This window comes from Denticeps clupeoides, chromosome 10 (genome assembly GCF_900700375.1).
Source record: "Denticeps clupeoides chromosome 10, fDenClu1.1, whole genome shotgun sequence".
Classification (NCBI taxonomy): domain Eukaryota; kingdom Metazoa; phylum Chordata; class Actinopteri; order Clupeiformes; family Denticipitidae; genus Denticeps; species Denticeps clupeoides.
The window spans coordinates 2545634-2570399 of record NC_041716.1 but is presented as its reverse complement, the minus strand read 5'-3'; the positions used below and the strand labels follow the sequence as shown (position 1 = coordinate 2570399).

Here is a 24766-nt window from a genome sequence, read left to right as displayed (position 1 = left end):
GGCAGATTGAAAAAGCTGAAAAAACAGTTGAAAAGTTGCATGAGGGTGAAATTGTAGTGAGCAGGATTATCAGTCCTTTAGTGGTGGCAGTGAGTAGAGTAGTGGACACTGGTCAGCATGGGCACCCTGATGGACTGTGTGTTTTTTGACCCCTTTCTATCAGAACCAGCGTGAACCTTTTGAACTCTGAACTGGTCGGTCCTGACGAGGAACATCATTCGGGAGTTCTGGAGATGATATGACCTCGTCATCAAAATTTGCGCACTTGCTCCGTTTCATTTTTTTATTCCACTTGCACCATACGTGGTGAGCAAAGAGTATTTTTTTTTGGTGGCTGCTGTCACTTGCTGTCCCACAGAGACACAGGAGGACAGCCTTTTGTTACGTAAAAAGCCCATCACAGCATTTTCGCCTGGGATTCCATACGTGCTGCCATCTGCATTTCATGGGCTGGACTTTCAATAGACACACTCTATAGGCTGAATAATGGCCTGGCTGCGCCGCTCATCCCAGGGCTTAAGACAACTGACAGTAAAAAGACAGGCTTCCTGTGTACACGCCCCGCCCGAGTCACTTGTCTTGTGCTCCATCATGCAGTGATGCAACGTACAACTGGCCCAGGTCACTTGCCGTCACTCCACTCAACTCATCGATTCCACATTTTTACGCCTCTGCGACGTTGCACACACCGATCACACCGTAGTGCAGAGCAGATTTGACGTTAGCCGTGGGACGCGTGTCACGGCAGTGGACTGGACCAGGATCAGTGTCTACTGCTGCGCAGACAGTGGTTCACTAGCCAAAAAGTAACCAGTGGTCGGGTTCTGATGAAGAGCCGTAGTCTCTCTGATGCGCATGGTTCAATTTCATTAACCTCTCTTAGGTAATGTGACGGCCCCTTCGTGTAATCTGGATTGGCTGGTGGCTCCCCATTTTCACGGTTGCCAGGGCAACGGTGCTTCCAGCCCGTGGACGTGAGCGAGGGAGGGAGGAGGAGCCAGTGGTTCTGCAGCGTGGGAAGACCCCCCCTACCGCAATAAAAGCCCCTGAGGACCCAGTCTGCTCGGTGGCATCCCTCCTCTTCCTCAAAGCCCCCTTCCCCATCCCCACCCTCGTCCTCCGCTGCATCTCAGGCTCGCGTCTCCACAGTCAGGCGGGAAAATGTCCTCCAAGCTGCCTCCAGGCAAGCAGAAGCCCATGTCTCCGTTCAGGAAGAGGGGCAGCCTGCAGTACAGCGCTAGTTCTGGTAAGCGCAGAACCTCCCGGACGGAGGCAACGCGTCCTTTCTGACGGCCGAGCACCGGACGTGTGAATTCAGAATGCGTGCATGTGTCTTTTGGAGACAGGAAGGAGGAAGTAAGGACGTTGTGCCGCATCAGTAGATATTTTAACAGTTTTAATTCCTACTCAACTGCTGAAATGTAAGACATTGTATTCATTTGCTATAGTGACTTAAACCTTAAAGACCTGTTGCTAAGAGAAAGTTAACAAGAAAAAAGCGAAGCTGCAGCTCAATCATTTACAGAAAATAATTCGACTGACCTGTTAAATAACTGCAGTGTGTTGTTTGCCAGCGTTGATGATTTATGATTTATGGGAATCATAATTTTAAGCAATTTTAACCTTTTTTTTAAAGCATTGCAATCAATTTTATTCCATGCATAGAATGTGATTTCAAATCAGCAAAGGCAAACCGTAATATATTTACAGGGTATTATGTAAGGTGACATTCTCACGTTCCCCAAAGCGCAACACAGCCCTCCCATCACCTGCACAGTTTGGACATGCAGCAGCAGCATCACACTCTGAATACTCATACGCCACTCATCAGATGCACCTTATGAACCGCCGCTCCTACGTCACACTCCGGCGGCAGGCCGACCATTTAATTCGTCCCGTCCGGCTGGCCGGCGATGTCCCAGACATTCGAAATGAGTCATCCGTCGGCGAGGGATCTCGCCCCGGCGTTCCCAGGGGGGGTTAACCTGCATAAATGTTATGCCTGGAGTAGCCTTTCCGTTCATCCTTTTACACGACAATTCTTTCTCTCCACGGCCACCGGGCTAAGTTATTTCTGCAAAAACCACCACTGAGCGACTATGAGCTCAGCCCTGGCTGAGGTAACAGCCCCCAGAAAAAGGCAGGGAGGTGCAATGTGCCCCGGCGGCGCCGTAAATGGCCACCGTGACCCAATATTCCAACGCCCACACGCCTGTTACCATCTCGTCCTTTCATTTGCACTGCACTGCGGATAGTCGAGATCTGAGAAGAGCGACGCTGGTTGATGGGAAGGGGTTGGGCATTTTAACGCTGTTGCCGCGTCCATCAGGTGTCAGTTTCCACCAGCAACATCTGGAGTACTGGTCGGAGAAAGCTCCATCCCATGGTGACGAAGGCGGGACTTGGTTGCAGGCAAATAAAATCCGTCCGTTTGAAGTCTTGAGCGCTTTGAAGTGTCACTGTGTTGCCGTAGGAGCCCCTCTTCGATGGAGGTTGTAGGTCGCGCCTCTGACCTCTACACTGCTACTCCGTGGATGTGGTTGCAGGACTGTCATCTGTCATCGGGGTTTCCATTATATTTATTTATGCATTTGTTTTACGATAACCATAAAACTGTATGAACACTGCATAGGACAGTAGTGGTCTCTGCAGAGGTATCTTCTCCCAGAGTGAGCCTGCTTATTGTCACGTGCATGTGAAACCCGATGGCCTGTTGAGATTTTTTTTTGGTGCACGGGCTGTTTTCACAGTGCACGAATATGCCCCGCAGCGTTCAACTTGGATCATAAATGCAGGCGGCTGCAGCACGTTAATTCGGCCTGCAGACACTGCGGTAGGCGAGCAGCTGTTGTGTACATGGCCCCGTTTTTCATGAGTCACTCGGAACCTTTCAGAATGAAAGTAGTGGAGCCATTCAAATAAAAGGGTCGTCCGCAGAACCGCCTTTTGTTGTGCACTCAACATGCTGCTCAGTGTTATTTCTGTGGCAGCCTTCAGATCATGACTTTGAAGCCCATTTCTTTGAAGAACCTTGTTTCTTCAGATAAAGAAACGTGGGAATTTCTGGAGTTTACTGATGTCTGGACTGGTTCTTGAATGTAGATGCTGGATTTATTCCATCACCGATGAGTTAAGTCCACTGCTGACACAGTGAACGCTGGAAGAATAGGGAAGCAGCTGAGTTATGAACAGGGTAACTCGTACAATACTTACTGGATACTGGATAGAAACACAGCTGCAATTCCATCGACCAGCCAACAAATCCTTCGCTGTGCCTCCGACCAACACACTAATCCCCATGTTGCTGCCAACGAGTCTGGAGAAGAACATCAGTTCTTCTTCTAGGGTGGTAGTAGCCTAGTGTGTAACACACTCGTCTATGAAACAGAAGACCCAGGTTCAAACCCCACGTACTACCATCGTGTCCCTGAGTAAGACACTTAACCATGAGTGTCTCCAGGGGGGGACTGTCCCTGTAACTACTGACTGTAAGTCGCTCTGGATAAGGGCGTCTGATAAATGCCGTAAATGTAAAATGTAAATGTAATCAGTTAAATAAATTCATGCAAATGTGCCCTTTTAACAGTGGCTTAAAGTCAAGCACATATTAGCAATGTATTAGCAACGGTGTGACTCTTCCATCTACCTTTCCAAGTCTGTACAAATACAAATTTTTTGTCAGTTTCTTACATTACACACATTAGAAAATCATTGCCAAAACCTTGTGTAAGTAACCACTGCGAACATTTTTAGTTCATTTTTAGTTGTGCTAATGATTTTTTTTTTTCCCTTTTGTGTGGTTTAGTGGGCACGTCACATATTAGCACGACCACTTTTATCGCTATAAACGCCATATCGTCCCACACCCACAGTTTTTTAGATAGCTATGCCTCCATCGCCTAAGCATATCTTTCCAATATGCCAGAATTTAGAGAACAAACATCACCATTTTGCTGCAGACTGAGCTTGATCATCAGATAGATTGTTGCCCACTGGTCCGAAGTGAATTCTGGATCTGGCGTTTCAAACGCTTGTCTGTACGGGTCTAATAAGGATGGGTCTAAAATTTTCAGCTTGTTGAGAAAGGGGCCTTCAGCAGACACACCCCAGCTCATTTTACCCGAATGGTATATATTTTGTGATTTTTACAATCATTCCGATTTGGCTGAACGGTTACTAACACAACGGTCCTTTAGTTACTCCTTTACATAATGTGACCGGATTTGAGCTTGCGAGTGTGTGGAGGATCCCAATAATGTGAAGAATGTTTAGGCAGTTCTTAAAAACACAGCTTGAGTCAGTTTGCAGGTCTTAAAAAGAGGACCGTGTCCGGGAAAAAGAGGACTTAATGGATCCTACTGAGCCTGGAGCCTGATGGTGGTGGATAAGATGCTCAGTCTTCATCACCCTGTCCTTTTTGTTGTCTACATTATGCCTTATTTCTGTACAGGACAATTCGATCATCACACATGCACAAAATAAAAAAAAGGCAAATCTGCTCATGAGAATTGCAGTCCCAGACAACCAGAGGATGAGGGGAAGAGGGGGTTGGTCTGAGAGAGGCGGCGTTTCACTCGACTGGGCGACTGAACCAGGCACTCTGGTCCAATCCCCCCCGTGGACTGGCACGTGGTACGCGCTGGAATGGTGTCAGAGATATTTAAATGAACATCCAGCCTGTGACGGAGTAGACAGCTGGCTTGATGCAGCCATCTGAGGGCCGGTGCGAGAGGGTGCGTGCAGCTTGCACGGGGGAGATTAAAGATGATCTGTGCGCGAGGGGGTCTGCGTCCGTGAGGATGCCCGAGTGACTGTGTGTGTGTGTGTGTGTGTGTGTGTGTGTGTGTGTGTGTTTGTGTGTGTGTGCAAGTGCAGCCATCCCTGCCTGTCTGGTGCCCTCTGACAGAGCCCAGGCTCCCATCCAGCCCGCCGCAAGGGTCACACAGCCACAGCGAAGAGAGGTACGCTTAAAAAAAAAAAAACTCCCACCACCCTTCCCTGTGCTTTCATCCCGCCTCTGTGCTCTTCCTCCTTTCTCCTCCATTACCCGCTCTTCTGCAGTGACAGATTCCCTGGGAGCAATTTAGCATTTCAGAAGAAGATAGGCAATGGCATGGTTTTATCTCTAGTGTGTGCGCATGTGTGTGAGTGTGAGCGAAAGACTGTGCGCAGTGAGACCGAGGGTGCTGGCAGCATAAGTGGTGAACAATTAGTGAAAAGGAGGAGGAAAGGGACGGACGGAGAGATAGGAATACTGCAGATGGTCCCTGGGCACCGATGCCATGTCTTTAAGGGAGATTAGTGTGCAGCGGACTGTACCGCTGACACAGTTACTGGTATCCAGCCTGCAGTTGTTTTTTTTTTATATGAAATGTCATTAACGTTTCGCTCCGGTGGGGATGTGTGACTTGAACCACTGACATCTCTCTCAGGAGCACTTAGATCGGGATTCGGGCTACCTCAGCAGACCAGTAACACATTCTCACTTTTGGATTTTTCCCTGGAAGGGACAAAAAATATGTTATGTAACCATAAAGCCCAAGCAAGCCAAATATAGCAGCCATTAGGAAGATTAGAATCAGCCCAGCAGGCTCAGCTGTCTCTGCCGCTGGCCGCATCCTGCCCTTCGCCTCCTACGTGAAACCCTCCACCTCCAGCCTGGAGACCACAGAGACACACGAGAAGCCTGCCAGCCCGGCACCCTTGCTCACAGGCCTGGTGGTTTTAGAGTCTGTTACAGGGTCAAGAGCCTCCATCTCCAGACGAGAGAGTGGATTTGGTGCAGCGTGATAAACACCTCCTCTTACAGTTGAAGAGGTCAAACGTTCAAGAGTTGCTGTCTGTTGCTAATATAACAAAGTGAGACATGTGATAGGCACAAGCAGGTAAACCATCCCACCTGGGTTCTTTTTGTATGAAGTTTGCACACTAATCCATGTTCTTTTGCACAAAAATGTGTACTGTGACTATTCACTTATGTAGTCTGGCTTGTATGTTTGTTTCATGGTCCTGGAGGTAGAATGTCTCAATATGTACCATACACTACCATGTGTGTGTGTGTGTGTGTGTGTGTGTGTGTGTGTGTGTGTGTGTATATATATATATTTTATATTCTAGTTTTTTTTAAATAGCCGCCCTTTGCTCTGATTACTGTTTTGCACACTGTTGGCATTACATTTACATTTACATTTAAGGCATTTGGCAGATGCCCTTATCCAGAGCGACTTACAATGTGCTTTCAAGTTACCATAGATGAAGTGAGCAGTTCTGGTTCACTGGGACCCCAACTATGAATTTTATTCACTCTTGTTGTAGATTCTGTACATAAGTTAGACATTCTCTCGATGAGCTTCAAGAGGTCGTCACCTGAAATGCTTCTCCAACAGTCTTGAAGGAGTTCCCAGAGGTGTTTAGCACTTGTTGGTCCAGCTCACCCCAAACCATCTGGATTGGGTTCAGGTCCGGTGACTGTGGAGGCCAGGTCTGCACTTTTTGTTAAGTACATAACTCCACATGTGTTCGTTCATAGTTTTGATGCCTTCAGTGAGAATCTACCAACAGAAATGGTCATGAAAATTAAAAAGATATAAAAGATATAAAAAGAGGATGCATTGAATCGATGGAGACGTGGAAGTTGGCAGCAATGAAATATTAATGTTCCCCTAGAACTGCCACTAGAAATGCCTCTTTTTTGAGTTTCCACTCACCATTTTCAATTAAGTGAATATCCATTTTTGCATCTAGTGGACGGTGAATGCTGAAGCAAGCAGATGGGTCCCTAATGTGTGTGGTTCACTGATGTGAGAGAGTCTGTGTAATATGTGCAGCCTGTTCATGTTCTGTACTCTTGTTCTGAAGAGCCTTTCTGTCCTGCCACTGCAGCATATAATGAACAGAAATGACGAAGGTGTGAGCTGAGGATGCTTGTGCGCTCCGCTTTTTTTTTAAGAGAACAGAGCGCAGGAGGCGAGACGTGGGAAGTGTTGAGGTGAGAGAAAGCAGGCGGTAGAGAAGCAGCGGGAGGACGGGATTGTTAGAAGCCCCCTGTCGGCACCCCAAGCTGATGAATAAGCAATGACAATAAAGTCTTTAAACTTAAATCTTGCTTTTTTAACGCCCCACTCCCTGTTCAGCGTTAATGATGCATTCTGCATTCTGTCTTTTCGCTTCTAACAACCACCGATTAGCACCTACTAATTTCCTGCCATGGCGGGGCAGCACACAAGAGAGACATGTAATGATGCAGACAATGCCATGGAAATAATATTCAATCCGACCGAACCAGCCTGATCCAAATAGAGGAAGTATAGAACTGATCTAGAGAAGAACTAACCCATTCTTTCTGGGCTCTAGGGAAATAAAGAACACAAACATCAGCCATCTTTTATGATGTGGTCTGCTGGGGCAACAGCATCTCGGTTGGGGACAGAAAGAGGCTGAACAGGGCCAGCTCTGTTCTACGATGCCCCCTGGACCCAGTGGAGGCAGCGAGTGGTGAATGGTGGCTAAACTGTTAATCTCTTCTTTCCAGGATGTGGAAGGGTGTGGACCACACATACATTTCCCATTTGTGGGACTAAAATGTTTATTATCTTATCTTAAACATCATTTTAACAGCCATTTTTATCATCTTAAAAAAGAAATGTGTAATTTTATTCAGGAAGTAGCTACTGGTACCCGATGTCCTCATGGATGACTGAAAAGGGAGAGGTCAGGGGTCATTTCAAGTGCTGTGTCTTTGTCTGGATCGACTCTCACTACACTTTATTTTGACTGGTTAGTGTTTGAACTTTGACCTCTGCCACTGTCGCTGAGAGACACACTGTCACCCAAACACTAAATTATTCACATCGATAAGACAGTAATTGCAGACGCTGTTGCTCTTCTCAACCTGATGCCACTTCCATGCCCTGCTAATTGCGTTACAGGAACCGTAATTGCAGTTTAGGCTGGACGACCGTGGGACATTCGGGAAATGACTTTGCTGACACTGACGACTACAGACTACAGATTCCTGAAGACACAAAGCAGAACAAAAAGAAAATCTCATTTTAATTTAAGTTTGGGGTATACAAGAGAGGAAAAACCCAGTCACCGGGGACACATGTGACAGTGCGCCGCTTGGTGCCGATCCCAAGCCCGGGTAAATATGGACGACTGGGTCCAGAAGGGCACTCGATGTAAAACCTTTGAAATGCTAAATAAATGAACAGGTAAATTGAGCAGAGCAGCATACCAAAAAAAGGGTCACTGATGAGGCTACACTCTTAATGGAGATGTTATCAAATGAACGATGTCATTAATTAATTACGATGGGTTCCAGGGCATGTTCTATTTGCATATTACTTTCAGGAGGAAACAAAACTATCACCAAGTCCCGTAAATCCTTCCAATCCCATGCACATATCTGCCTCTGTATGTGTGCGTGATTATATATGTTGGGCATAATCTCCAAAACTCTGGACCCTAGAGCAGCGATGAAAAATTCAGCAGCGTAATAAAATTTTTATAGGGGGGTACAATTTGGCAAGATTAATATTGCGTCACAGGACACTTCTGGCCCAGTCAGTGTGTTGCTGGTTTTTGTCTGCGGGAGCATTTGTCGAATGGTGTGAGACTCACCTCCTCCCGTCTTCAGCTGCCGCCTCTGTCCCTCCTCTCTCCGGAACAGATATCCGTGGCGGACGCCACCTTCTCACCTCGCAGTACTCGTTGCCTGGGAACCCGGTGGCTGGCAAGCACTTTCCCATCGACCTACGTACCTCCATGGATGGCAAATACAAGGAGATTGCTGAGGTGGGGGTACACACCAACCCTGCCTCCGTAATATTGTTCCCGTCACTTCGGTTCAAACAAACACCAAATATTTACCCCTTTTACGCTCCGGCCGGTCGCAGGAGCTGTTCTCACGCAGCCTGGCCGACAGTGAGATGCGGAGCGCCCCCTACGAATTCCCAGAGGACAGCCCCATCGAGCAGCTGGAGGAGAAACGCCACCGGCTTGAGAGGCAGATAAGCCAGGATGTCAAGTAAGCGAAGACCATTTGAGTTTTTTCTTCCCCATAACTCTTCACCGCGCATTTAGAAACATCACACCTGTTTGTGGCCCAGATACGAACCAGACATCCTGCTTCGCGCCAAGCAAGAATTCATGAAAACAGACAGCGCCCCAGACCTTGAGTACGTAATCTACTGTGTTGTTTCGACCTTGGAGCTTCGCTTTTTCCCAGAGGCCAGATACCTCAGGGGCTGACCAGGCTGCGCTGAGGGCAAAACTGTGCTCGTCTCCACAGACTTCTGAAGGAGGAGAATCAAGCCCCAACGGACCTCTTCCCCAGTGAGAGGGAGATGCTGCCCGAGTACCAGCGAGTCTCCATCTCCGGAGAGGAGAAGTGCGGGGTGAGTAAAAGTGTCGAGTTACAAGTTAGTGACATTTCTTGTGATCTGTAACAGGAATTTCTTGTGATCTTGTGATAGGAATTTGCAAATTTGTCATGTGATGGAACCATTTAATAGTTAAGGTATCATAGTTAAGCTCCTTTGATGAGCCCCATGTTGCAACAATGGAGAATAGATATGTTTAATTCACTACCAAAGGTCTCAACACACCTACTCACTTATGGGCCTTTCGACTGTAGTACACTGTAGTAAAAATCTGAAATATGTGACGTATTTCTCAGTATTTCTCACATTTCTCGAATTTTGTTTCCTATAATAGGTTCTTCTAAAAAGCCTCCATCAGTCTCCATAGCGTCCACAGTATAAGAATGTTGATCCTTCATTATCTACAGTAACTGAAATATTCAAAATCTGGAAAAAATATCTTTATTAACAGATCTAGTGACTAAGCTAATGAATGAATGAATAAGCTAATGAACCAACTAACGAAATGCTACATTTTGGAACATTTTGTGGTTCCCATGTTGTTTTTGCAATTGAACAAAATGGCGTGACGAAATTTGAACAGTTAGCAGTGAAGTGCATTTAGGCTAAAATTAATTCCATTAATTCTACTGCCTTCATAGGTCCCTTTCACGGACTTGCTTGACGCTGCCAAATGTGTGGTCAAGGCCCTGTTCATTCGGGAGAAGTACATTTCTCTGTCCATGCAAAGCTTCTGCAGAACCACCACTCGCTACCTGCAAGAACTCGGAGAGAGGGCCCTGGACCTGAACGTATATGAGGAGATCCCTGAGACGTCGCTCACTCCAGGTATCAAGGAGTTTTCCTTTCGTGATGTGTTTGAGAGTGCTTGGCTCTTCTGGAGATAGATCCCTAGAGTGCTGAGGACCAGATGCACAGGATACGTGTGGTTTGTAAAACATCAAGTCTTTGTTGATGCATTATCAATACTTTTGAAATGCAGTGTGTGTATGTGTGTGTGTGTGTGTGTGTGTGTGTGTGTGTGTGTGTGAAGACCTAAAAGGATTTTCAATCATCCACTCCACAGACGCTCCTGTGCACCCACCTGTCTCAGAGACCCATCCCTATGAGAATGTTGACCCCTCCAGTATGCCATCAGATATGGGCTATGGCTGCAAAATGGTGGATGGCGTGGTTCATGTATACACAGACAAAGGCACCATGAACACGTAAGAGACTACGTTTACGGCATTTTTCCGACGCCTTACAGTCAGTAGTGACACTCAGGGTTAAGTGTCTTGCTCAAGGACACAATGGTAGTAAGTCTACCAGTAAGTTAACAGCCATGGGAGCAGCCATGACAGTGGGCAGCCATGACAGGCGCCCGGGGAGCAGTGTGTGGGGGGGCTCAGTGGCACCTCAGTGGATCGGGATTCGAACCGGCAACCTTCTGATTACGGGGCCGCTTCCTTAACCGCTAGGCCACCGCCACCCCACTAGGCCACTACCACTCTGATGACTAGAAGTAGTAGCAGTGATAGATCAGTGGACCTTCTGTCTTGACTGCACAGGAGCACAGAGGTGGATCTCCCGTACCCGGACCTACAGGAGTACATCGCTGACATGAATGTCATGATGGCTCTAATCATCAATGGACCAGTGTGAGTTCACCCCGCTAATGCTTGGAAACTGCCGGTGTTTACGTGTTTGTGAGTAACTAGAGTAACGTTCCTCATTGCTGCGGCCTCTGGCTTCCTGCCCAACAGGAAGTCCTTCTGCTATCGCCGTTTGCAGTACCTGAGTTCCAAGTTTCAGATGCACATACTTCTTAATGAGATGAAGGAGCTGGCAGCACAGAGGAAGGTTCCACACAGAGATTTCTACAATATTCGCAAAGTAGGGAGAATAAAATTGGACACTTGCTAATATATATTTTTAAAAAGCTCTGCAGCTGCTTCCAATGACGCTATTTTCATTTTGCAGGTAGACACTCACATCCATGCCTCATCCTGCATGAACCAGAAGCACCTACTGCGGTTCATCAAAAGGGCCATGAAGAAGTACCCAGCAGAGATTGTGCATGTGGAGAGAGGCAGGGGCCAGACGCTCATGGAGGTGTTTGAAAGCATGAACCTCACAGCCTTTGACCTGAGCGTCGACACCCTGGATATGCATGCGGTGAGCGCTTTTCAACACTTGGGGTGAAGCTCTCCAGCTCGCGTGAACTTGCAGCCGACGATCCTCGGCGCTAAACCACTTCTATCCCAACACAGGACCGCAACACGTTTCACCGGTTTGACAAGTTCAATTCCAAATACAATCCCATCGGAGAGTCCATCCTGCGGGAAATCTTCATCAAAACGGACAATTACATTGAAGGCAAATACTTTGGACATATAATCAAGGTAAATCAATTACCAGACACCTTTTTACGCATAAAGTAATTCCAAATAAAATAAAGCTCGTCTGAGGATGAATAAATGTGAGTTATTCTTCGTTTGTGTGTCACAACAGGAGGTGATGGCAGACCTGGAGGAGAGCAAGTACCAGAACGTGGAGCTGCGTCTGTCCATCTACGGCCGCTCCCGCGACGAGTGGGACAAGCTGGCCAAGTGGGCCGTCAAACACAGCGTGTATTCAGACAACGTACGCTGGCTGGTGCAGATGCCCCGTCTCTTGTGAGTGGGGTCCGATTCTCTCTAAACGTTCTCAGAAATGTTGACACCTTGAAGGGCATTTTGAAAGAAGATGAGCTTTTCCAACTGCTGTCCTCATGTCTCACTCTTCAGCGATGTTTACCATACAAAGAGACAACTGTCCAACTTTCAGGACATGCTGGAGAACATCTTCATGCCACTGTTTGAGGTCACTGTTAACCCGCGCACCCACCCTGAGTTGCACCTCTTCCTACAGCATGTGAGTTCAAAGAAAAACAAGACAATGCAGCAAATAACGACATGTATTTCTTATTTAGCCCAAAATCACATACAGTATGTCTCAATGGGCTTTGACGGGCCCTACAGTTGACCCCCCCACACTTGACCCCACAAGGAAAAACTCCACACAAAAAAACTCTAGGAGAGAGAAAAAAAGAAAGGAAGAAACGTTGGAAAGGAGTGATACAGAGAGGGACCCCCTTCCAAGTAGAGGGAGTCAGTGCAGGGTTTAATAGAAAAAGTCCTACAGTTGTTGAGGTGGAGAAGTCCATCTGTCCATGTTTTGAGGTCCTGGACAGGGCAGAGTAGGTATTAGTCCAGTGTCATGGTGTACAATACGTGTCCATTATGATGCTACTGGTCCATTTTGAAGATCCCTGAATCTTTAGTTGTTACGGTGGTGGTGGCTGTGGTGACCCTCTGGTTCGTTTCATGCTATGTCCTCGTTTAGCAGTTGCCAGGAACCAGGATTTATCTTCTGGTCTCTTCACTGGAGTCTGCCAGTAGTCTGGGCGCTTGATTCAGTATTTCGGAGAGAACAAACAGAAGCATCAGCAGACGGTGGCATCGTACGACTGATACTGAAATATGTGGTTGTAGTGGTATATTTGTGCAAATACAGTGTGTCTTTTAACTGAGACCCTAATAACATTAGTTTGGTAATATGTTTCAGGTGGTGGGATTTGATAGCGTCGATGATGAATCTAAACCAGAACATCACATCTTCAACTTGGACAGCCCGCTTCCTGCCAACTGGACAGAAGAGGACAACCCTCCCTATTCCTACTACCTCTACTACATGTACGCCAACATGACTGTGCTCAACCATCTACGCAGGTACAATTCTTCACAAACCACACACACACACACACACACACACATGCTGTTTACTCATTTCGCCTGTTTTGCTCATTGTTGTCTACATATTGTCTGTTAAATGTTATTCTTGCCCTGCTCGTGTCCCCTGTTTGCACTTTATGTCGCCCAGTTTGTCTGTGTCTTATGTCAGTATGTAATTTTGTCTTATTTTGTCTTATTTCGTTTCCCTGTATACTGTCTAACATCAACTTCAACCTCCACCGGTACAGATGCTAAGCAACCCTCACTAATGTCGTTGTGACCAAATTACAGGCGACAGAACCTAGACACATTTGTGATACGCCCACATTGCGGTGAGGCGGGACCAATCCATCACCTGGTTTCTGGCTTTATGCTCTCAGAGAACATCTCCCATGGGCTCCTGCTGAGAAAGGTAATCCAGGTGGAATTTCTACATTTACAGCATTTTTGATCAGCTGGAGAGGTCATGTAGCTCTTAGAGGCAGAGACTGGACGAGTGTCTGTGTAGGTCAGTGTGAATGAAAATGGACAAATGTTGTAGAGATGGAACTTGCAGCCAACATTTATCTGGTTTATAGGCAACACAACAACACACACAGTGTGTAAATAACTCGGTCTCGACCATTAAACACACGGATGTTCCCAGGCTCCAGTACTGCAGTACCTGTACTACCTGGCCCAGATCGGCATTGCCATGTCCCCCCTCAGCAACAACAGCCTCTTCCTCAGCTACCACCGCAACCCTCTGCCAGAGTACCTGTCCCGGGGGCTCATGGTGTCCTTGTCGACTGACGACCCACTCCAGTTCCACTTCACCAAGGTCATTTTTGAGAGTTCCCTGTGGCGGTCATTTGGAAGGGTGGAACTGGTTGACTAATGGTGCTGTCTGTTGGTGCGTAGGAGCCCCTGATGGAGGAGTACAGTATTGCAACACAAGTGTGGAAGCTCAGCTCCTGCGACATGTGTGAGCTGGCCAGGAACAGTGTGCTGATGAGCGGCTTTTCTCACCAAGTAATTCATCTTTCACCTACCCATCCCGTCCATGTTGCTTCCGTTTATGTAGAAATGAGGACATCTGATATCACACTGACACTTTTCAGGTGAAGAGCTACTGGCTGGGACCCGACTACATCAAGGAGGGACCAGAGGGCAACGACATCCGCCGCACCAATGTGCCAGACATCCGCGTGGCTTACCGCCATGAGACCCTGTGTGAAGAACTCAATCTCATCACCCAGGCTGTTCGTAGTGAGCAGCTGGAGAGCATTGAAGAGGAAGGGAACCTCTGCATGGGCCCTTTGCAAGCAGGACAGGGGACAAAATGTGTGTAGGGTCCTTGAATCTGGTCTGTTGGAACACTGGTTCCAGTAGAGAATAAAAAAGGATCTGCCTCATGACTCCAGACCACCTTTTAATGTTCATGTGTTGGTAAGCTGAAGTGCCTAATAAACCTCTAGGTCTCAGATCATGTACCAAAATGCTACAACTGGAATAGGCCTTTAAATATGTTGGTATTGCATGAGAAACTGATACTGAAGATTCAAACAAACCCTCCGTAGACATTGTTTGACGATGGCATCACTGTGTAGAACCTCTTTTGGCCATGTTGGCAAAACATTATTAGAACGTCGTATATGTGAACTGACCGTCTTGAACATTTTTTACGTAATTGTGTTTCATAAATGTACGTTTTTAAAGTGTTTACTGTTATTGAGTCACCTTTTTAGTTTCGTGAGGTTTGCTTCTGAAAATATATCTGTTCGTTGTCTGTTTACCTGTTAAGTCTTGGTTATTTTAGACAGAACTATTATTCTATAATGTGCTCTTTGGATTCAGAGAAAGAGAACCATGAAAAGGTCTGATTAGCCAATCAGCTACTGAAAGTGAGAACTGACGGTATCAGAATACATATTTTTTGTGTAAAACATGTTATATAGACAAGCTGAAGGATTATAGTTATGAAGCGTCATGTTTTTGAATAAATAATGTTATCGATCAAGTATTTGTGGATATATTTTATAATTCTCAAGACTTTCGTGTTTTCTGATGTCTGGCAGATAGAAATAATTCATGACGTGGGGCAGTGGTGGCCTAGCTGTTAGGTGCCACCGAAGTGCCATTGAGCAAAGCACTGTCCCAACACACTGCTCCCTGGGCGCCTGCCCACTGCTCACCAAGGGTGATGGTTAAAAGCAGAGCGCACATTTTGTTGTGTCAACGTGTGCTGTGCTGCAGTGTTTCACAATGACAATCACTTCACTTTCACTTCACTTATGGGGTGGGAGTCCTTGCCTGAGATTATGAACCCACAGGCTGCGGGGATGCAATGTCCTTTGCCCTGAGGGGTTCGGCTGGAGATGGGTTGGCTATTATGAACTTGGTGAGAGATGGACACTCGCCACAACACGTTTGTCACATGATTCCATCCATGTGATGGGGAGCAACACGGAAACGAGGTAACGTGACTTCTATAAATTGGCAAGATGGCCACAGCCAGCCGCTCAGTCGTTGATTGACACACGTCGACAAGACTCGGCTCCACTCCTTCGTCGAAAAGTAAGACCATTCCTGTCTTTATCCTGTCCTCTCTCCTGAACTCCTTCCTCTCGTCCTGCCCTGTACTAAATTGTACTGTAACGTGAACAACAACATCCGGGTGGTGTTGCGGCTTACGCCGGTTCGCATTTGCATACTAATTCGGAGGGAACTTACCTGCCTCCTTGCGTCCCACCACACTGGGGTTCCTCGTCTCCTCCTACATGCGCTCATGTTCTGGTTCCGTGGACCGTGACAACGTTAGCATCTTAATCTGTCCTTTCGGCTTTTTTTTTTTACCCCCTTGCCTTGATGCGTAAGGTGGTATTTAGTGCGTAGCGGGGTTCTATCCTCCACAGAAGTTAAGCAAAAAAGGAAAAGCGACTATGGGCCGGCGTTCTGGGGCGAGGCCCTTGATGGCTTGTCCGTGAACTGCCAGCAGGGGGCAAAAGTATGAGGACATAGGGAAAGCAGGGCTCCCGGTGTGCAGCTGACATTGGTCTGTCTATGAAGGACGTGGTGTCATTGGTGCTTCTACAATCGGTCATGTTGAGGGCATTCCCATAGTGAGATACCAAGCGAATGTTTGAAAGAGAACCACATTATGCCGTCCTTTCCTGAATTCAATCTCATTGAAGAAGGATGGGTTCTCCTTGCTGAGCCTTGGTTCGTCTCCTTTCTTCCTTTCTCAGTTTTTCCTTGCCACTGTTGCCTTTGGATTGCTCACAAGGGTCTTGAGCTCTGTTCTATTATTATTATATACTTTGTGATGACCCATCATCAGTCTGGGGAGGGCTATAAGACCATCTCCAAAAGATTCCGGCTCAATCCATCCACTGTAAGACGGATCGTTTACAAATGGAGGCCCTTCAACCTGACAGCAACTGCCTAGAACTGGACACCCATCAAAAATATCACCCAGAAGCACCAGAAAAATAATAAATCAGATAACGGCCAACCCACATATCACCTCTAGAGAGCTGTCGACCTCTCTGGCACCATCGGGTACAAATATGCATGCGTCTACCAGGCAAAAATTGAACAGCCATGACATTTATGGTAGGTTTGCTAGAAGGAAGTTTCTGCTCTGCACATTTAAACTTTGCCAGAGAGCCAACATGGCATATGAAGAAAAGAAACTCCTGCCATCAGTGAAGTATGGTGTTGGAAATGTGATGGTCTGGGCCTGCTTCTCTGCCTCTGTATTATCCATATCAACAGATTTTTGACCAGAATCTCCTGCCATCAGTCAGGGTGTTGGATTATGCATCAACGAAAATGGATTATGCATCAAGACAATGACCCAAAGCATCTCAGAAAAACCACAAATGAATGACTTCAGAGAAAGAGGATTTGCACTCTGGATTGGCCCAGTCAAAGTTCAGATCTTAACCCAATTGAAATGTTGTGGTGAGTTGGTACTTGCCAGATGTCCCTCCAATCTTAACATATCTCAACTGGCTGAGTTCTGCAAGGAGAAGTGGGCAAAAATCCCCATAAGCAGATGCGAGAGACTGGTCTGTGGGTACAGAAGATGTTTAGTTCAAGTAATGGCTGCAAAAGGTGTTCTTCACATACTTTTGCACATGTTAAATTTTCAGTTTTTGTGTGTGCATATTATTTGGAAGGTGTATTTTACAAATTGGGATTTGGATATATGTGTAATAAGGTTATTTAATGTTTTTTTTTTTTTACAAAAAAGGTTTAAAGCAAAACTGTATTTTTTTTGTTATGTACTTAACAAAAAGTGGAGACCTGGCCTCCACAGTCACCGGACCTGAACCCAATCCAGATGGTTTGGGGTGAGCTGGACCAACAAGTGCTAAACACCTCTGGGAACTCCTTCAAGACTGTTGGAAAACCATTTCAGGTGAGGACCTCTTGAAGCTCATCGAGAGAATACCAAGAGTGTGCAAAGCAGTAATCAGAGCAAAGAAACTAGAATATAAAACATGTTTTCAGTTATTTCACCTTTTTTTGGTAAGTACATAACTCCACATGTGTTCATTCATAGTTCTGATGCTTTCAGTGAGAATCTACCAACGTAAATGCTCATGAAGATAAAGAAAACACATTGAATGAGAAGTTGTGGCCAAACGTGTGGCCTGTACTGTATATGTAAATGTAAAATCAGGTAGCGACAGGTGTGAAAATGTAAGACCTGGCAACCCCGCAGCCCGTTACCAGCCTGTTTCCAGCAGTGCTGCCAATTTAGCAATTTTGTTGCTAGATTTAGCAACTTTTCATACTACCCTAGCAACTTTTTTTCCAAAAAGCATCTAGAAACAAATTGATCAGTTCTTAACATTCTTTTGGTTACTTTTAGCAATTTTTAAATGTATGACATTAGAAAACATTGTGCAACAGCAAAGCATATAAATAAATCAAAGCCATATAACCCTGCAAAGCAGTCTACATTACCACAGCTAGTTAGGAAAGTGGATAACTGCACAAGTGCAGAAGCTACTATGGCAATGGCATGTGACCATTACGTATGGCGTGCAAAGCTGCCTTTTCAAATTCTGAATGGCAGGCATGGCAGCAACAAACTTCCACATGCATCGCACCAGATGCACAGAAATGGTTAAGGGAGCATTGGTTCCTTATTTTCTGAAAATACATGGGGGATGAGAATTTCAGTCTGCTGTGGTCAGAAACCCCTGCATATCACCAAAGTATGTGCCACACTTGCCACACATTGAGCCTGCAGTAACTTGTATATTGGACCAATGGGAAGAACTTAAACTCCACTTTGAGTTTACCAAGAGCAGTGAGCATTGCTTCACGGCGGATGTGCTCCATGCCATGTACATGGACAAGAGCAACTACGTGTATCTCACATTTTTAAAACCAATCCTGTCTGACGTACAAGTTGCAGTGAAGTCATTTGAGGGTGAACATACAGATCCTGTCAAGCTTTTGGACAATCTGGTTAACCTCTTATTATCAGTTTGCAGCAGAGTAGTCAACCCTATGGCAAAGATTGATGTTATGAAGGATACACAGCATGCACACATTGAAATTTGTCCTCTGCATTTAACCCATCACCCTGAGTGAGCAGTGGGCAGCCATGACAGGACGGTGCTTTGCTCAGTGGCACCTCGGCGGATCGGGATTCGAACCGGCAACCTTCTAATTACGGGGCTGCTTCCTTAACCGCTAGGCCACCACTGCCCCTTGGACTAAGATGGCCATCAATGGCACCATATCTTGGGTACCTTTTTGAAAGTACACTGTCTTGCCATAGAGGGTGAAAAGGTAGACGATGCATCAGTTATGTCTAAGGAACTGCAAGCGAGGCTCCCAGACAATCTCGAAACATGGCTCTGTTCAGTGTTCAGGAAACACTGAAGCACAATAAAAGCAACACTGAAATTATAAATGTAGCTGAGCAACTGGGGTACCAGACAACTGACAAAATTGTTTCCCAATGGAGAAACACACATTTGATCCGATGGGAATCAACTGAAAATACCATTGAGTTCTGGAGTAAGGAACATAACCACACAGATGCTTGTAGGTCAATTTGAAGAACTTTGCAAAGCGGCACTGTCTGCCCTCTCACTTCCACACTCCAATGCAGAGGTTGAACAGCTGTTCAGCCAAATGAGTGTTACCAGCATAAGCTGCCCTATGACATACTACTCTGCAGCATACAGTTTTAAAGCTACACCATCCTCTTCTACTGATTCCAGCTCAGTGACAAAGCAGCTGGACAGTGAAGATGATTTACTTGCTAATCTGTGAATCATCGACATGGAAATCAAAGAATGCCAGATGAAACCCTGTACAGCTAACCAGCCAACCACCTTCCTGAGAATACACACATTCAAGTTCAATTGCTAGCTCAAATTGTTTTTCAAAACCCTTAATTTACTGATTTTTGTTAACATGTATAATTGTTGGTAATTTAGGTAGCAATAAATTCCAGTGGTCACTTTCACAGATGTGTTGATTTCACAAGTTAAAAAAGAGTAAGTACACAAGCTGTGATTGTTTATAAGAATATAACTGTTTATTATCAGTGTTATATTTAAAATAAAAAAAATCTTATCGAAAAAGTGTTTGTATTACTCTTACAAATAGTCAACTATATTTGTATACAAATCTAAATGAACATATTTCAAATAATGTTTTTTAATGTAATTATTTTGTATAATTTGTATATTTTGTGAGACGTCATCACGCAAAGTAATATGTTAATAAGAATTTATTTGTGGATGTAATGTTTTAATACAATATAATACACCTCAGAGAGAAGAGACATGACGTGCATACGCTTTTCAGATACTACGTGATGACGTCACATATATGCAAATTCGCGTTTGACGTCATCTGACAACATTTAGCGGCTTTTCGGGCAAGCTTTAGGTACTTTTTCTCAGTCATCCAGGTGAATTTGTCTGAAAGTTGAGTCATGGCAACTGGACTTTCTTTCTTTAATGCAGAGACGTTTCATTCTGCATCCACAGAACTTTGCCAATCTGAGGGAAGTTGGCTTGTGCCCACAGGTTGGCTTCGCCTCACTCCCGCCTTGAATGGGCTCGTTAAGAGAAACGCGGGCATGGTGGAGGGGGTGGGCGGATGTGGGAATAGTTGGCAGCCCTGGTGGTTTCCGGTCGGTCGCCCCGCCCACCCAGCGCGCCGCTGCTCCGGACCCCGCAGCCGAGATGGCGACGAAGCTGGCGTACTGGGACATCCGCGGGGTAAGCGCGAAGTTAAACTGACGCGGCCCTCTAAACTGGGCATGAATGCACTCTCTCTCTCTCTCTCTCTCTCTCTCTCTCTCGCGCTCTTCTGCTTTTGTGCGGCAACGTGCAGCTAAAACGTTACATAACTGTGGCGCTTTAATGGCGCGTCGCCTCTAAACACTGCAAAAGTAGTTTTTTTTTTTTTGTACTAGCATTTGAGTTCTTTTACTTGCAAGCAGAACGGTCAGAAACGCACATTACATCACGCTTCCAACAGCTCTGTGGTTTCTGACGCTTCTCCTCTTTTTTTTTTTTTTTCAGGGCGGTACATTCGCCACAAAATCATACCATATAAGATAATAATTAATGTCTGCACGTAGGCTTATTTCCTGCTTCGCTATTGTTGAGCACATGGTAGATGGTTTCCTGCTTTCTCTGTCTGATGGCCATCCTTCATCCGTTCGTTGTCTCCCCAGGTCTCGGTCACTTATCCTGCAAGACATCCCTTGTCCCACGGTTTCTCTTCCAAGTGGCTAATGATTAATATAGCTGGTGTCTTCCAGAGGTTAACATTCTAGATATATATCAGAAATATATATGATAACTTATATACATTTTCCCACAACCATGCACCCCGTTATTTCAGCACATTGGACAAAATTTCAGGATCTAACCCTACATATAAATATTTGGTGCCTCCTCTGTCTTTGAAAAGTTTTGCTTGGTACCAGGGCCATGCAGAGACCTTTGGAGTGGGCAGGGACTGAAAAAAAAAAAAAAAAAAAAAAAAAAAGACACGAGTCTGTACTGATTGTTGCACTTATTGTGGGACAAAGTACTCAAGGCCCTAAAGCAGCCCCATATGCAAGTGCCTGCTCGGAACCCTTGTGTAACCCCTGTCTAACCCAGTTACAACGTCTCTCCAACAGCTGGCCCAGCCCATCCGCCTGCTGCTGGAGTACACCGGCACGAAGTATGAAGATAAGTTCTACTCCTGTGGGGAAGGTACACGAATCCAGCTCTTTTTATGGTGTCACGGAGTTCCGAGTTGTGAAATAGCCGTTGCAGAGGAAATGGAAGTGACTAAGACCCGAGATGTGTAAACTCTGGGCTCGGGTCCTTCAGAAGATTCCTTTTTCATTGAGACACATTAAATGGAAGAGCCATCTTAATTGCATTTACATTTAGAGCATTTATCAGACGCCCTTATCCAGAGCGACTTACAATCAGTAGTTACAGGGAAGTGTCTTCTCAGGGACACGATGGTAGTAACCTGGGTCTCCTGGTCCATAGGCGAGTGTGTTACCCGCTAGGCTACCACCACCTGATAAATGCTGTAAATGTCTTAATTGGCTCATTTATGTCACAGACTCGAGTTTGAAGAATGAGATGAGTACACAAAGTTGAGGTTCAATGGAAGACTAAGCTAATACACCTTATAGTCCTGCACCTAAATGTGTTCTTATTGTCGGTGCCCTCCTTGGATCGGTATGTAGTTGTAAACTATCACCGTGCGAATGTGCGGGGGACAAAGCTGGACCTGATCTATTTTCTGCTGCTTGTTTGCAGCCCCCAATTATGACAAAAGCTGCTGGTTTGACGAAAAGGAGAAGCTTGGGATGGATTTCCCCAATGTGAGTTCGGCCCGGTCATGCCGGCAACGCGAGAAGCGGGGTTATTGTTGTTGTCTGCTCAACCTGTACGGCTTTCCTCTGTTCTAGCTGCCTTACCTTGAAGACGGAGAAAGGAAGATCGTGCAGAGCAATGCCATCATCCGCTACATCGCCCGAAAGCATAACATGTGTATGTGTGCACTTCCATCTCTTCAGCTGCATTTAACATAACCCGCTTGCTTCATTCCTCGTCTGGAATCATGCACAGGTGGGGAAACGGAGGATGAGAAAGTCCGTGTGGACATACTGGAAAACCAGGCAATGGACTTTCGGAATGGCTTTGTCATGATGTGCTATACGGACTTTGTGAGTGTCTTTGATTATGTTAAATTTGACTTATTGTTGACATGATTAAAGTCTGGATGTTTATTATATTGAGTTTTAATGCAATGATATGGGGCACTATTGTCAAATAAATGAATGAATATGAATAAATAGATAAAAGAAGCAAGAAACGCATATTGACGGGGTATTAGGCTCCTCCCGTTTAAAGTCTTTATAAAACTATGATTAACGGATTGTATTCGGACTGATGGAAATAATTACAAATTACACTGGCAAACATGCCACACGTGCTTTATTGCCCACTTTGCACCAACTGTTTATTTTGCATTTTACTTTGAACCCAGGACAAAATGAAGCCTGCATATCTGGAGAAACTCCCTGGGACACTGAAGCAGTTCTCAAAATTTCTAGGAGACCGGAAGTGGTTTGCTGGAGACAAGGTACATTTGTATTGTGTTGTGGCTCTTCTGCAGCTGATACGAGCCCGTTACGGCCCAGCAGTCCCACCCTAACCAACCCGCCTCACTGATTATTCTTTTAGTCTAAAGACTAACGTTTAGTACCAAATATTATTTAACCTATGGATCAGATCAGGGGGACAATAGGCATCTGAACTTTGATGATGCTACTTTTAAAATGAAGTGTGCAGAAATGACCTTTTTTTGCTCGCCTCATCCAGATTACCTTTGTGGACTTCCTCATGTATGAGCTGTTGGACCAGCATCGCATGTTCGAACCAAAGTGCCTTGATGACTTCCCAAACCTAAAGGCCTTACTGGACCAATTCGAGGTTAGATATTGTCACTGACCACAAAGACGAGCACGTTTGGGGCAGCAATGAATGTAAAAAACACTCGTTTGCTCATTCACAGCGCTGTGAACATTTGGTAATAAAGAAAAATAACCTTGCAGTTGGGAGGTTTTGAATTTGATGCTTCATGAAAAGTATTTTCGACAGTTTCGTGTCTTTTGGATTATTTTCACCGCATTCACATATCCGGCAACCCTTCTTGTGCTACTTGAAGAGGTGTGTGAGAGCTGTCAATCACCGCTATGAACTCCCATTTTAAACCTAGTTTGTTAAAACTATGAGGGTATATAATATAAATGTCAGACAAAGGTTGTGGCATCATGTTTAGCTGCATCCAGCCACTAGAGAGCCTCGCACATCTCACTTTTAAATCGCACCCTCACCTCGCCTCAGCTCGTGCTTACACTTGGGAGTTCTGGTAGTCTTCTGTGACTAGATGCATTGCATTGTGTGACTGATTTCTGGAAATGCAGTTTCAAGTAAGGTGTCCCATGTCCACCAATCATAGTCTGTTATGGCAGCTCCTGACTTAATATGATAAGACACTTCTTTTGTCTTCTCTGCAGGGTCTTGAGAAAATATCGGCCTACATGAAATCGGACCGCTTCCTTAAGACTCCGGTGAACAACAAAATGGCAAAGTGGGGCAACAAGAAGGAGTGACTATCTCCTGGAACAGGCTAGATTGTCGCTGGACAGATTCACAAGAAACTTGTGAAGAAACGCTTGTTCAAAGATTTGCATGGAAAGTCAAACGTATGTATTAGATGTTTGGGTGTTGGGTGATATTCCTCGCAGGGTATGAAGGGGAATGAAGCACTTAATGGTATTAGCCACTCAATTGAAATAGGATTTATTTCTTTCACAAGCTCTTGGTAGGTGATTTTGGTACTGATGGGATTGACCAGCACTTCATTTTTTTTGTTGTTGAGCTTAAGTTGCCTAATATTACCCATGTAAAGGTACTCAATAAAAGTTACAGTATTTTTTCCTGTCATTTATTGTGGCTTTATTAACAATGCTTAAATACAAGATTTGCAAAATTGGAGCTGTTTGGAAAATGAGTAAAAATTCCTCAACAATGTGCTCTATTTCATGTTAGGTGGGACCTTCAGAAGGACATTCTAGACAACATTGAGGTTCAAGATCACATCTATATTTTTATTAAAATCCCCTGGCTCTGCGCAGATGCAGTACTGGATGCACTCAGTCGGGCCAAGAAAAAAGTAAAAATGTGTTAGACCTGTTTCAATCTAGGGTGCATATCTAAAATTCACATGATATATTAAGTAGAATCCATTCATTAATCCTCATAGCAAATATCTATTTACAAATTTGATACTAGATGAGATAAGATAAAGTTGGTATTTTAATGCCATGTATAATGTATAATGGCCAGAATGGATCACCAGCTTCCTTTGATTAAGCAGCACGTTGAGAATGTTCTAACATCCACCTCAGAGGCGTGAGGTTACCTCTACAAGCACATAAAGCAGCAATAACGATTGGTTGACTGAAGAACCACACCTTCTTTCTGTAATGCACCCTGTAAAGTGAAGTGATTGTCACATGTGATGCACAGCACACGGTGCACACAGTGAAATTTGTCCTCTGCATTTAACCCATCACCCTTA

At 45.3% G+C, this 24766-nt stretch overlaps 2 protein-coding genes across 5 annotated transcripts; both read left to right on the top strand.

Moving 5' to 3' along the window:
- The first annotated feature begins 1036 nt into the window (after window positions 1–1036).
- On the top strand, window positions 1037–15137 carry LOC114798784 (AMP deaminase 2-like). 4 transcript variants are annotated; one of them, XM_028994741.1, is made up of 19 exons: window positions 6509–7776; window positions 7929–8143; window positions 8672–8796; window positions 8898–9028; window positions 9111–9179; window positions 9293–9398; window positions 10025–10211; window positions 10450–10591; window positions 10934–11023; window positions 11129–11258; window positions 11346–11540; window positions 11636–11767; window positions 11877–12040; window positions 12152–12278; window positions 12972–13135; window positions 13430–13550; window positions 13785–13958; window positions 14039–14149; window positions 14239–15137. In XM_028994741.1, the coding sequence occupies exons 3-19, from the start codon at window positions 8767–8769 to the stop codon at window positions 14467–14469; spliced, it is 2304 nt and encodes a 767-aa protein (XP_028850574.1). In that variant the 5' UTR covers window positions 6509–7776; window positions 7929–8143; window positions 8672–8766; the 3' UTR covers window positions 14470–15137. The 4 variants fall into 4 exon arrangements, with proteins under 4 accessions (XP_028850571.1, XP_028850572.1, XP_028850574.1 ...); XM_028994738.1 differs by lacking the exons at window positions 6509–7776; window positions 7929–8143 and adding an exon at window positions 1037–1246; XM_028994739.1 differs by lacking the exons at window positions 6509–7776; window positions 7929–8143 and adding an exon at window positions 4418–4961.
- A 5147-nt stretch (window positions 15138–20284) lies between these two features.
- Window positions 20285–24129, top strand: LOC114798796 (glutathione S-transferase Mu 3-like). The gene is made up of 8 exons (XM_028994764.1): window positions 20285–20379; window positions 21294–21369; window positions 21934–21998; window positions 22086–22167; window positions 22246–22343; window positions 22667–22762; window positions 23002–23112; window positions 23700–24129. Exons 1-8 carry the CDS (start codon window positions 20344–20346, stop codon window positions 23793–23795), a joined length of 660 nt encoding a protein of 219 aa, XP_028850597.1. The 5' UTR covers window positions 20285–20343; the 3' UTR covers window positions 23796–24129.
- Window positions 24130–24766: the final 637 nt, after the last annotated feature.

Excerpts from the sequence above, each read along its gene's own strand:
- LOC114798784 (XM_028994738.1), top strand. The coding sequence starts at position 1,162 with ATGTCCTCCAAGCTGCCTCCAGGCAAGCAGAAGCCCATGTCTCCGTTC. Across the intron at positions 10,592-10,933 it reads GACAAAGGCACCATGAACAC|GAGCACAGAGGTGGATCTCC; the intron begins GTAAGAGACTAC and ends TTGACTGCACAG. Across the intron at positions 11,259-11,345 it reads ATTTCTACAATATTCGCAAA|GTAGACACTCACATCCATGC; the intron begins GTAGGGAGAATA and ends TTCATTTTGCAG.
- LOC114798796 (XM_028994764.1), top strand. The coding sequence starts at position 20,344 with ATGGCGACGAAGCTGGCGTACTGGGACATCCGCGGG. Across the intron at positions 20,380-21,293 it reads CGTACTGGGACATCCGCGGG|CTGGCCCAGCCCATCCGCCT; the intron begins GTAAGCGCGAAG and ends TCTCTCCAACAG. Across the intron at positions 22,763-23,001 it reads AGTGGTTTGCTGGAGACAAG|ATTACCTTTGTGGACTTCCT; the intron begins GTACATTTGTAT and ends CGCCTCATCCAG.